The sequence below is a fragment of the Pan troglodytes genome, chromosome 13 (genome assembly GCF_028858775.2).
Source record: "Pan troglodytes isolate AG18354 chromosome 13, NHGRI_mPanTro3-v2.0_pri, whole genome shotgun sequence".
Lineage (NCBI taxonomy): Eukaryota > Metazoa > Chordata > Mammalia > Primates > Hominidae > Pan > Pan troglodytes.
This window is the reverse complement of record NC_072411.2, coordinates 46,267,686-46,280,881: the sequence shown is the minus strand read 5'-3', so window position 1 is coordinate 46,280,881 and position 13,196 is coordinate 46,267,686. Positions and strand designations below refer to the sequence as shown.

The 13,196-nt window shown below is 35.5% G+C and overlaps 1 protein-coding gene across 50 annotated transcripts in view; it reads left to right on the top strand.

Moving 5' to 3' along the window:
• Window positions 1-13,196, top strand: part of GTDC1 (glycosyltransferase like domain containing 1) — a 386,422-nt gene that overhangs the window by 95,056 nt on the left and 278,170 nt on the right. For 25 of the 50 annotated variants that reach the window (XM_063790448.1, XM_063790474.1, XM_063790472.1 and 22 more), the window contains one exon: window positions 2,253-2,314. Coding sequence is in view for 5 of the 50 variants with exons in the window: in XM_063790438.1 (XP_063646508.1) it covers window positions 2,860-2,939 (80 nt within the window). In the remaining 45 variants the exon portion in view is untranslated. Of the gene's footprint in view, window positions 1-760; window positions 857-2,252; window positions 2,315-2,816; window positions 2,940-7,659; window positions 7,742-13,196 lie in introns of those variants that run through there. The other 25 variants (XM_063790476.1, XM_063790469.1, XM_063790463.1 and 22 more) reach the window with 4 other exon arrangements.

The following is a 13,196-nucleotide window of genomic DNA, read 5'->3' as shown; positions in this document are numbered from 1 at the left end:
TAGAAAGGGATTGGAGTGCAGCCTGGGTAATTCTGGCTCTTGGTCTTTCATGAGCTGCAATCAAGATGTCAGCCAGAGTGACAGTCATTTGAAAGTTAGACTAGCCTGGAGGATCTGCTTAGAAAATGGCTCTCTCACATGGCTGTTATGTTGATTCTGGCTATTTGGCAAGATGCCTTGTGTACCTTTCCCTAGGATGGCTTGAGTGTCCTCACAACGTGGCAGCTGGCAGCTGGCTTCCCCCAGGAAGATCCAAGAGAGTAAGGAAGAAGCTGTAATATCTTTTAGGACAGACACTGTCACTTTCACTGCATTCTGTTGATCACTCAGACCAACCCTGGTATGAGCAAAGGGATTACACAAAGGCATGAATTCCTTGAGGTGAGGATTATTGGGGGCTGTCTTGGAGGCTGGCTACCTGTACCCTCTTCTCCCCTTTCTTTGACAGCACAAGTTGATCGGATTTATCTGTGGAAGCAAAAAATGAAATTCTTTTAATAGAATGGAACTTGACAAGAATTTGGATAGAACGTGGTTCTTTATATTAAGGGTACACAGTGTGCAGTATTGTCAGCCAGGTTTTAAAGAGATAATGAAACGCTGTTCATTTACTTGTTGTCAGGTTTATATTCTACAAGCAGAGCTTGTATCATAACATTATCATTCAATCTAGGTATATGTATTTTGAAGTGTAGAGATAATGAGGTAGTGATACTGTCTTCTAGAATAGCTACTCTGTCTTCATCTCTGAAATTCACAGGTCTGGCTAGCTGTCCCTAACGTCATTTCCTGGTCTCAACTCTTTAAGACCCTGACATACTCTGAGATTGGAGTGAAGATTTCTGTGACATGCTGGGTGGGTATAGGCTGCTCTCTCATGTCTTGGTCACGTCTTATTGTTTATTTTTTCATATCATGTATCACAAATTGAAATATTGCTGATATACTTGTTTGTCACCCTGCATCCTTCTCCCATTCCCCAAAGTAAAGCTTCAGCAGAATAGGGCTTTGTTGACCTGTTCACTGCTGAGTCCTCAGCACTGAGTGCAGTGCGTGGTAAATGCCCAGAAGGTGATTGTCTAAATATGTTATTTTTTGAGAATATATACTACATGATTATTATTTGAAACAGGACACCACAAAAGGTAATTTTTCCCTTCTTCTACTTGATTTCTGTCTTTTCAGCCTTTTTCTTATACCCCACCCCTTTTTTTTGGTGGCATCTCAATTCAGGATGTTCTCTGTGGCTGTGAATGCTTTCCCATCTTGTTCACAGTTGGTACCTGGAAGGTTCTCTAACCTTGTTTCTTTCTGATGTAGCCTATTCTGACTCTGGGATTACTATTTAAAGTAATTCTTTTAAGAGATATGTTTGGCTAATTCTGTAATTTTTTTGTTATGTAGACTGTTTTGGAGCCACATTTCCTATTGATTTGATCACACCTTATTTTTTCCTTGTCATAAATGGTCCTTTTTGGATGAGTTACTGTGTGAGTTCTGACCCTGTCAGAATTGATATTCTTAGGAATCCTGACTTTAATATACACAGAACAGGAAAAGTCATGATAGGCACCCTTGGGTATATATGGTAACATGTTAGTTCTCTTCAAGACTGTGCATGGCTTACAGGGATCACAGGACTGTGTGAGTTAAGCAACAGTTTAAACCTGATGTATTGCTCTCCCAGAAAGTAGTATTCTTAAGGTATTTACCCCAGATCTGCAAGTGTCTGTGTTTCTCTGGGAGGGAACCCCCAAACCTGGAATGCTCATCCATATGCATTCCAACCTGCCTCTGAGATGTTAGGCAAGCCTCAGCAGAGGTTCTTGACAGTTTTTTGGACTATAGACCTTTTGGCAAATCTGACAAACTATTGACCTTCTCCCAGAGATACTTATTTACATAAACCCACAAATTTTACATATATCATTCAGGAGTGCATAGATTCCTGAAGGCCATCCAGTGACCAAGGTTAAACACCTCTAATCAGAATAGTAATAATAATAATAATTATTATTATTACTGAGTTACAGATGATTTGGAAAATCTCTGGAGAGACTGAAAATCTCTTATTAATTAAGAATAACCTTAGAAGCACTCAGAAAATTTCTGTTCTTGCACATTCTTCTCCCATCTTGGAATATCCAAGAGCCAGACTAGATCATCCGAATCAGCTCTTGACCAGCTCAAGATTGAGAATTCAGGCTGGGTTTATTTTGAAGGTACTAACTATGTCTTTTGTGATCTTACAGGTATCTCTGCATTAGCCAGATTGGACATATGTAAAGGGACATCAGTATATCTGGATCATCAGGTAAGCAGATGGGACTTCATTTTTATATCTCCATCAATTCCGTCCTGTGGCAATATGCGGGCATTTTCTATCATGTCTTGTTTACTGCAGTGTGGGTCAGTAAGATGATTGATATTTCTAAAGAGAAGGAAGCAGCCTTTTTTAAGTTTCACCAGATTATTTCCCTGCTGCTTAAAGTCAGATTTCTTCATTTTTATCTCATTATTATTTCATGTATTCATACATCTGTAGTAGATAATAATTCTCTACTTTTCTTTTAATGTATATTCTTTGGAGAGTTGTGGACAGCTCTCATATTGTTCCTTGGTTGTCAGCCAAGTTATAGACATTTAACTCCTTTAATCTTTCTTTGTAATTGAGTTAGCTTGGCTGCCTTTTCCAGATTTTCCCCTCGTTTTATGGTACCATTAATAAACAGAAAATCAGTCTATTGCCTGGCTTCTTCTACACCTTTCATTCTTTTTGTTTTCTGTTTTTGCCTCATATTCCTTGTTGAACTAAGGCCAGCCAGACATCATTCTCTGGACTACTTTGGCACTACATGAATGCCTTGCCTGCAACTATCAGTGTCCCATGCAGTAATACCATCAGCAGTATGTCCTAGAGAAAAAAAGAAATATAAAAGGTGAGCAGCGAGGAGCAAAATAATGCATTCTTTAATTACATGGCAGACTTACTCTTACCACCCAAAGTAAATCATTGTACCTGAGCCCTTTAACACAGCTTTTGTCATCCTAAAGTGCTGTGCATGGGCACTAATTTGAATAATAAGAGAAGCGTGTATATTGTTTGAAGTTTGCCCACTGTTCTCACTTGATTCCTTCCCCATGTTCTCACTCCCCCACTGCCTTTCTCAACACAGATCGTGACTTGTTATCAGATTCTGTGGCCGTGAACAAAACTGGGCAGGGGATCCTTTTGCCGGAAATTAGATAGGCTCAGGTGGTAAATGCTCCATGTCTCCATGTATAACATCTGAGGCAAGTGCTTCAGTTCTTGCTATTTCTATAACAGCTATTGGTCTTCTTTTAACAGCTGATTCAATGGCATTGTGCAGGAGGAAAGGACTAGTAGACGTTTGGTGCTATTTATCAACACTGTATTAGTTGCACAACTTTTTTCCCTTCTGATTGGCAGGGAGAAGCATACTGCTTCTAGATGATGCTGAGCTTAGTGTAAAATATGCCAGCATGGAATCTGAGCTGACACAGTTCATTCTTTCTTTTCATTTGGTTTGTAGAAAATAGACCTCTCCCTTTACTTATCTTGTGCATTAGAAAGAAAAAAGGTCATACATCTAGGAGCTAATGGCTTATTGGTGTCTTTTAGTCACCAGATTCAGATAGTATATTTAGTTGAAGGTTGCAGCAGCACACACTTGGCTTTCTCATTTGTGTTAGCTTCACTTCTAGTACAGAATTGAATAGGATTGAAGAGACGGTTTTCCTGTTTGTGTCTGTGGCAACTTTTTCGATGATTTGTGGTTTAATTCTTTAAACATTTTTGATCACTTATCACCTCTTTCTCTGTGAAGGCTTAAAGTATTCAGATTCTAATGTTATAATCTTTTCATCAGATTATTAAATTTTGGAGAAGTCAAGGTCAGAATAGCAGCTGACACAGTTGTCTCTGAATAGTGACCTAAAAATTATAATACTTCTTTTTTTTGGCCTGGATTTTATGGTCTGCCTTTGTGGCATCAGATTTTTAAATAAGATTATGTGATTGTGAATCATGTATTTCTTGGTCTCTGGCCTCTTAAACAGGTAACTATATGACTTGGACCCTTTTTAAGTCTGTTTTTTAAAAAATGTTAATCTCTCACATGGTTTTTAAACTGTTGACAGTATTGTACTTGACATTAATTTTGTTAGGCAGTTAATGCATTCTTCGGCATAACTTTGTTTTTTGGGTCTTTTCAAGACCTGTCAAAGAAAACAAAATGCTAACCTGACTTTAAAGGGGCAAGAAAATCCCCCCCAAACTATATCATTCTTTGTTCTCTATGTGCATCAAAGTGACAATCCCACACTGTCTCAATTGAGGGAGTCTAGCACAAAAATGAAAAACAGCCTGGCACTGTTATAGGCTTGCAGCCAAAATGTTTTGTGTAGCTTAGTTCTGGCAGTGGTTTTTGTAAGGCAGAGGGTCTACCCTCACAGCATCACCGAAGGCAGGCAGGCAGCCTTAGTCTTTCCCACTTACACCATTATTTCCCCCTCTTCTCTTCCTCTTTCTTCACACAGACCACCATTGTGAAAAGAAATATTTTTTTCTGAAATAGAAATATCATTCCCCTTACAACTTCCACATTTAGTAAGTGGCTTTGTTCCTTATAGAAGTTGGTGCTAAATCTGCCTTTTCCACTCTCTTAGATATTTTCTTTACAGTTGCATTTTTGCTACTATTGCTAACTTTGGTCATGTTGACACAGTATTTTTGATTGGTTGGAATCTTGTCTGCTTCAGAATTTATTATTTGAATGGAAATTTTTGAGTGATATTTGCCTTTATTATATGGATTTTTATGCCAAGGTATCTCTTGTTGAGACCAAAATGTCTGCCATTGTTTTCTATTTTTGTCTAAAATTCAGGGTCAGTTCATGTCTTTTACAAATTGAATACTCACTTTTAGAGTGTCTGATAAGTCTTGGTAGATAAGCAAGTGAACTTCCATTAAAATAAAGGATGTGCATTTAAAATATTTTTCCTTTGAAATAAAAAATGCAAGGTAAAACACAGAAGTGTTTTTAAGTTTACCAATTCTTGCAAAATTATAGTTAGTGCCCTACCATTAGGAGTGTGAAAATGTGGCATAATGAATTTTAAAGAGATGATTTGAGCAGGAGACTAGATTTTCACTATGAGCAAGCATTCAATGAAATTTCGTAGAATGTTCCTCACAATGTAAATATGTTTTCTGTTGTATTAAGCAAAACAAGTGATTTACTTTCAGGTGATCTATTTTTAAAATTAGATTTTTTAGAGTGATCTATTTTAAAAATTAGTTTTGCAATCAAGATAAGAAGAGTTAATAGTCAGAATATGTTTTTATAGGAGGAGATTGATATTATTTTGACTGATCTTTATTTTAAAAATTGTCAATGATTTTTGGCAATAAGAAAATTACTTTGAGAAGAAAAACTCATGTATTTTTGTAACAGTGTAACAAATGTGACTGAAAAGGAAGTAAACAGTGGCTCATGTTTGAATTATTAATGTGAAACATTTTTATATGCCATATATACTGGGAAATACATCTATTATGGGTACTTTAAGATAAAATTGTGCAATCTAACAGTTGTTTCTTTTGCGGGGACTTATTTTTAATTTAGAAAACACTTTAAAATTATTAAAAGGATTTGTAAAACAGAGGTGTATCAGCAGTATGCATTAAATAAACTCACCTGTTATTTTCTCTCATTCAGAACAGGCTCAGCAACATATTGGTTCACTACTTTAGCAAAACAAACAAATATTCAAATTGCTTTGTATGCATAATACACATGTAATAAATGCTACAGTTCCCCATTGCTCCCAATGCTATCTTTTTAAACTTGCAAAGTGGCTTTTTTTATGCAGAGCTACTGAAATGAATCTGGGTGGGATGCCTGTTAAGTTATATGAATTAAATCTTTAGGTCAACATTTTAAACTTCTGAATTCTGACAGTTTTGCGAAGGCATGCCAGCGAAACTTTTTTCACTTGATCCAGTTAAGTTCATGACTGTCTGTCTTGAATCCCCTGTGCCAAGGTCTGATAATGTTAACATTAGCGAGTAAAGATAACACACACACACACACACACACACACACACACACACACCTCTTTCATTCTGTGTATAGTGAATAATGTTTATTGCATATTAACCACTATTCAGTGACTTTAAATACACTTTCTGCAGTGGTTTAATTTTTATTTGCAGTGAAACCCTTTATTTTTTCTGTGGTAAGAATATATCTTTTAGTGATTTAGGACAATGTGAATTGTCCTATTTATTTATTCTAACTACACACAGAGGCATAGGAGAAATATTTAAGAGCCATAATGTTTAAGCAGTTTTTTGGTAAATACGGTTGAGTTTTTCATTTTTGTAGAATAGAATTTATAGACAATAAATTGTATAGTTTTAATTCAGAACACATAGCAAAGCTATTATCTTTTTAGTTTGACATTATATATTTTTTAGGAATATAATATAGTAACTTAATCATTATATTTGTAAAAACATGGAGAAAAATTTATTAAGAGATAACAGCAAAATTGAATAAATACTGTTGATTATTTTAACTAGGATTTTACTATATTAAGTACCAAGTTTATAATTATAACTAGTACTTCATTTCATTTGAATGTCAATATAGGTTTCAAACATGACTCTTGGGGAGATGATTTGAATGTCTTGTTTGATATCAAATATTGGTAATGTAATAACAAATAGTGATTTTTAAGTTTATGTGGTCAAAATGAGTAATCTTCCCTTAACCATATGGTACATACTTTAGTGTCAAAATTCAATAGATAGTATTGCATGAAAGAGTACATGTTAATTCAGTTGTTTGATTTTTCCTCTTAATTTTTGATACGTTTTAATTTCTCCCACCCTCTGACATATTATTCTGTAGAATACTTTTACAAGTATTTCATATGTTTTCTATGGCATCTCACACTGCTCACTTTTTATCTATAGTACCATATGAGTTCCTCTTTTTTAGGTTTACACTGCATATTTTAAGCTGCTGATAGTGTAAGTAGATTGCAAGGTAAAGTGACATTTAGCTTTTTGAGTTAGCTTCATTTTTAGCATGAGAACAGGTTTTTTTTCCCTGTCCTAAATCTTCTCATATTTCCCATTAAAACAATCTTACTAACATTGAACAAAGAAATTCAGGGATTTGGCTAAAGCAGCAATTGAAATGCATCAAAAAGTGGCTACTACAATACAATTTTATTAATGAATGATCTACATTGGTTCCAGCTGTGTCCATGTGATTAGGCCTTCACCAGGCAACAATGGGTATTTCCCTATTGCTTTTATTTGATTTCCAAGAATGTGTCATCTGTTACATCAGCCTCTGCCAATATGCCCCTGTAAAAGTGTTTTTTTTTTCTTCTAAATTTCTGAAGCATAAGTTGAATACCCACACATAGCCCTGCTGAAATATTGTTTCTATTGAATGGTGGCCTAGGTTTGTATGCCTGGTGTTGCATACCAAAATCTCAGAATGTAAATTAAAGTAAATGTTTATTAAGTTTATCAGTAAATTTTTGGAAGTGTGGTTGCCTGGTAATGCTAAAGATAGACTATTTTAGCTTTTACATTTTCATCTTAATATTTTATTACAGTGGTATAATGTGTTATAGAGGTGGACAAGCCTGCAGATTGAAGTGGGGATCGTCCAGATTGTTCCCTTCCCTGGACCATATGGTATAGTTCTAAAAGCCTTTTGTACGCTGTCTGTTCAGTTTATTGTAAACTCAATCTTTAGTGCACCTAAAAAGATAACCAAATAAAAGTGAGCCTGAGAAAACGGACTTCATATCATATAGGGACCCCAGATATATATTTTTGAAAGGAGATAACTGAAAATGAAATTGAAGTTGAGATGATATTATAAACAAGGGAGATTTGTCATTCTCTGAATTTTTTTTAATATCACATGGATTTTCGTAGATTGTCTTTGAATACTGCTTTTAAAATGAAAGCATTTATGTTATGTGACTATAGTTATTATGCTTATTTATCCCATTCTTAGGGTTTCAGGGAAAAGAATGTAGCATTGTTCTGTTTTACAGAGGAAGCCTCTACCTGTGACTGATGGTAAGGGATATATAAACTACAGGTGTTATGAATATGTGGATTTTTTGACTTACCTTCGTGACAATTTAGGCTAGATAACTCAGTAATTTCACTCTGTGAGGAATTACCTATACCCAGAGTTGAAAGGTTTCTAATTCTTATTTGTTTTCCTTTCTTCCCCCCACCCCTAACTTAATATGTTTCTATAATTCTATTTTAGGAAAATAGAGTAAGAGATTGCTTATCCCATATGCTAAGATCCTTTAGAAGCAGGAATGAGTGATTGCTCCTGACTCTCACTCTCCTTCCCTCCAAAGTAAGCCACTGTTTGAGAAGAGCATTAGACATTACCCACTGCTTTTTGGCATAAGAGATTTGAAGTTGAAATTCTACCAAACTGGGGGATAAAAAGGAGAGCCTGTGAAGAACATGATTCTTTACTCTATCATTACCCTGAACCACTGAAAGGGTAACTGAGAGGAACTCAAATGTTATTGGAATGTGTAATTTTCCTTTGAATGGCCACAGTGAAATATATTTCAACAAAAAAGGCAGAACAAGTATATGTGGTGTACGGAGTTGATGGTGATTGAAATTAATGAATCTTTTCAGCACTATACAATAGGAATTATCCCAAGAATAGTACACATTTAAAATTTTTCTGAGAGAAACATACATAGAGAATGATTATTGTGTTATTATTACCTTAGGGAGATGACTAGAGATAGATGGAATATTAAATAATACAATAATGCTAGTGGTAAATTAGACACAAAGTATTTGTTGGGATATACACTTTTCAAATTCAAAAAGTTTTCTAAAACAGAACCATTGATTTCAAGTGTATGTGTGGAGTCTTCCCTATTTAAAAAATACTGTTGTTTTGTAATCTCTCATTCTTTTTTTTTTTTTTTTTTTGGATGGAGTCTTGCTTTGTCACCAAAGCTGGAGTGCAGTGGCGCGATCTTGGCTCACCACAACCTCCGCCTCCCGGGTTCAAGCAATTCTCTTGCCTCAGCCTCATGAGTAGCTGGGATTACAGGCACATGCCACCACGCCCGGCTAATTTTGTATTTTTAGTAGAGACAGGGTTTCTCCATGTTGATCAGGCTCATCTCGAACTCCTGACCTCAGGTGATCCGCCTGCCTCAGCCTCCCAAAGTGCTGGGATTGCAGGCATGAGCCACTGCGCCCGGCCTTTCATTTATTCTTAAGCCACTTTCTAAGGTGCCCACAAAATTGAAAAGCATAGTTTACACTTTCACACAAATTAGATCCCTCCCTTTTTCTCTCCCCCCATTCTCCTTCTTTTCTCCTTTCTTCCTAACCTTCAGCTATTTACTTATATGTGTGTATTATATATATGAATGTTATATACCATACTATAGAAAAATGTTATTTTAATAGATTTGAGGGATTGAAGGTTCCACTTAAAATAAAAATCTTGTAATAACTATGCAACAAATGGATTTATATGGAGGAATTTGACCATGTTTATAGAAGTAATTCAGATTACAGAAAATTGTAAAAGTGTACATTCAAAATTCTCTTTTTTCTAGCTAGTAAGGACTGGATTATAGCTTAAGAAAGGAGGAACCATAAAGAGTCTAACTCAAGTATCTCTGTTTTAACGGTAAAAATGCCTCTGGCTCCAAGTAGTAGAAAATCTTACTGACATTGATTTAAATGAGTTAGTGTTTTATTTGTCTCATAAGAATCAGAAGGCAGTTAGTTCACAGGTAACTGATACTATCAGGGATCCAGGTAATGTCTTGCTTCCCCACCATCCTTAGCATGTTACTTTTGCCTCTTATTTCACTTTCAAGCAGGAAGAACAAAGGGAGAGCTCAGAAACTTCCTTCCCGTGGATACTTTCTCTTTTTCTTTAGAAAGGGATGTTTACTCACAGGGACTTCTGTCTAATTCTCATTGGTCAAAAGTATGTCCCATATAACCACCTCTAGAATGAGGTAACAAATGTTTTCACTTTCTAGCCCCTAGAGTGAGATAATGAGTGTTTTAGCTTTGTAGCCTCTTTTGGAGGAAGGCAAGGAGAATGGGAATTAGAATGAGTGTTGAATGAGCCATTCTAAAGTTATCTGCTGTACTTCCTTAATTCCTATCTATGTACAGTTAGTTGTTTGGACTTTTGAAACTCTCTGGATACTTGGTTTATATAGTAACTTGCTATTGGTTGTCTTTTGAACAGTTAGTGCATATGTGTTGGTATTGTTATGTTTCCATGTCTGAGGACAGGAACTGTAATTGGGTCATCTTGGTGTCTTTACGCTTAGCACAGTACCTACATGTTGAACCTCAATAATCCCTTCTTGAATGAATGAATGGATATTAAGAAATATATTTGTTAATATTATGGGTATAAATCATTTATACATTTAAAATATTTTTAATTTGTGAGGGTTTGTGGACTAAATTTTGTAGAATTGTTTGTTATTGCTAAGGGGACATCAGTGTAATAATGTCCAAGTTGTTTTGAAAAAAAGGAAAGTCCTCAAAATGGTTTAGTACCAATGTTTGTTGGGGGCTGGGTATTCCATGAGTAAATAAGAAATATGATTGCTTTTAACTCTATGCATAGACTATTGTTTAAACAAAGATATTTTGTAGTACTTATATGTTAAGATCTCAGTTTTTAAAGAAATAGGCAATCGGAATTTATTTATTCAAAAGGCAAACAGGTCATTTGATAATTTATATTGCTGATGCTGATTTGCAGGTCCTTGGACGCGTCATATGGCTAAAGACATATTAAAGCAGATTTTGCATTAGTTGACATTTGAGTATATATGTTTTTAAATTCTTAGACGGACAGCTTTATACTTTTTAATACACAAGCAAACGATTATGTACTATAGAATTTCATGTCCAAAAGAAATCTTAAGAGGTCATCTTTACATCTGCTTGTTTTGCCCTTGACTGTCTTAGAAGGATGCAGACTACCTCTTCATTTAAAATCTGCAGAAGGAATGGCTCAGACTTGGTAGGAATCAGTATCTTACAACTCCTCCAGTGTCTAAGTTAAATTCTCTTTATTGTATTTCCATTCAGTTTCTGTTATTTTAACCTCAGAGGACAAAATGAACAACTATCTACTATCTCCCATACAACATCCCCTATATAACCCTATTTTAATAAATTCCTCTCTTTTCATTGATGATGGCAGGGTTGTTTGTACCTTAATTACTAAAACAGTCTGTGCATGGATAGAACTTAATTCAAAGCAGGGAATGTATTCAAGTGTCTGGAACTCAAATTTTCTATCTGAGCAGTTTATAGTCACTAAGAATAAAGGAAGCCCTTTTAATATTCAAAAGCAGTACTAGGAGAAGGGTTCTTACATAATCACAATGTAGGCAAAATAATTTCCTAAATTTGAACTCAGAATTGGGTATTGGTAGTTTTATTTGGCCCTTAAGCAGACCTTTTGGTCATACTTTTGGAAGTAATGAAGGTCAACACTTTGCACTTAAAAAAGTGCATGTAAAATATTAGCCCTCCCTCATTATTTTTACCTTTATTCTCAGTGATCAGTATAGTATCTGGCTCACAGTATGCACTTGGTAAATGTTTGTTAAATAAATTGTAAGTATCCCTTGATAATGCTTCTAACATGGGTAGCTTTATGCTTTGCATTTCTCCATTCCTCTGTATTTCATGCTGTCCAATAAACACTCACACTTTATTTTTTACTGTCTTTATCTTTCTATTCAATGATATTGACCATGATTTAGGATTTATTTGAAGATCTGAATACCATAGTAATACCTGAACAATTCATTTTGTGATGACACTGTAATTTTCAAATTCAGGAATACCTCTTTTGTTTTATTCCTCATAAGATAGTGATCTAATTATAGCCTATTGATGAGAATTCAGAATACATTAGCTGAATATTGTGTACAAAGCACTTTGCTGGGTTATGAGTAGTTACAAACATGAATTGTACATAAACTTTGCTGCCAAGGAATTGAGATCTGATTGGGAGACACACACACACATATACTGTATAACTATAGTATAAGAGGGATTGTGGTGACTGCTGTAAATGGGGTAAAAGCAAAATTTAGGGCACTACAGAGGAAAGCGTAATTACTTCCGACTAGCTGAATATGGGTGAGTAATTGACTAAGTCTTCACGGATGAGATGAAATTTGAATAGAGTCTTGAACTATATGTAGGAATTTGACAGGTCATGAAGGTAAAAGGTTTCAGAGAGGAGAAACAGCAGGAGCAGTATTTGCAGGTAGGAATGTGTATGGAGTGTTTGATAAAATAGAATGGTTTTAGTATTTAGAGTAATAGTGTGTCTGTGGGAGTGACAGAAATTGAGGCTAGAGTGGAGCTTGGAACCAAATTGTAAGGGGTCTTATTTCTTGTTAAATAATTTTCTTTATTTCATAGAAAAAGTATAGGTTTTTGAGTGGAAAAGTGACATCAAGATATCTATAAATTTCAGAGGAAGAATGGAAGATGTTAAATGTAGCTATAGGTAGGGAGATGAGTTAGAAGGCTGATGAATAGCTCATGTTGAAGATGATAAGGGAGGCTGGAGGCAGCAGAGCTTGGAAAGAAGGTCTGATACCAGAGGCCTGGGGTGGGTCAGATGCCCTGTGGCCTGTTGATTTGCTTAGAGGTGTGCAGCAGTGTACTGGCTCCCAGTAGAAGGTGCTTTCCGATTTTGAGTCTTCCTTCTACCTATACCATTTTGGTGGTCTGTGGAACATGCTCCCACTTGCTGCACCTGGGAGATCAAATATTGCAAATATTTTAGCTTGAATTCTAGAAGGAAGCAAAAGGAGAATTTGAATAGTTATGTGAGCCAATGATGTCTGCCACATTTCCTCAACTCTGTATTTCCTGGGCTCTTGGTTCACCTTCTTGAACTATTCGTATAACTTGCTATTGGTCCCTCTTTGAGACCCTGCTCAAATGTTCTACATTTATCATTCTGTATTAAAGTTATATCCAGGCCTGAGACCCGAGACTATATTTGGGTCATGATAATATCACAAAACAGTTACTTTAATTTTTAGAATGTAATAATTAATAAATGCTTGTTGAA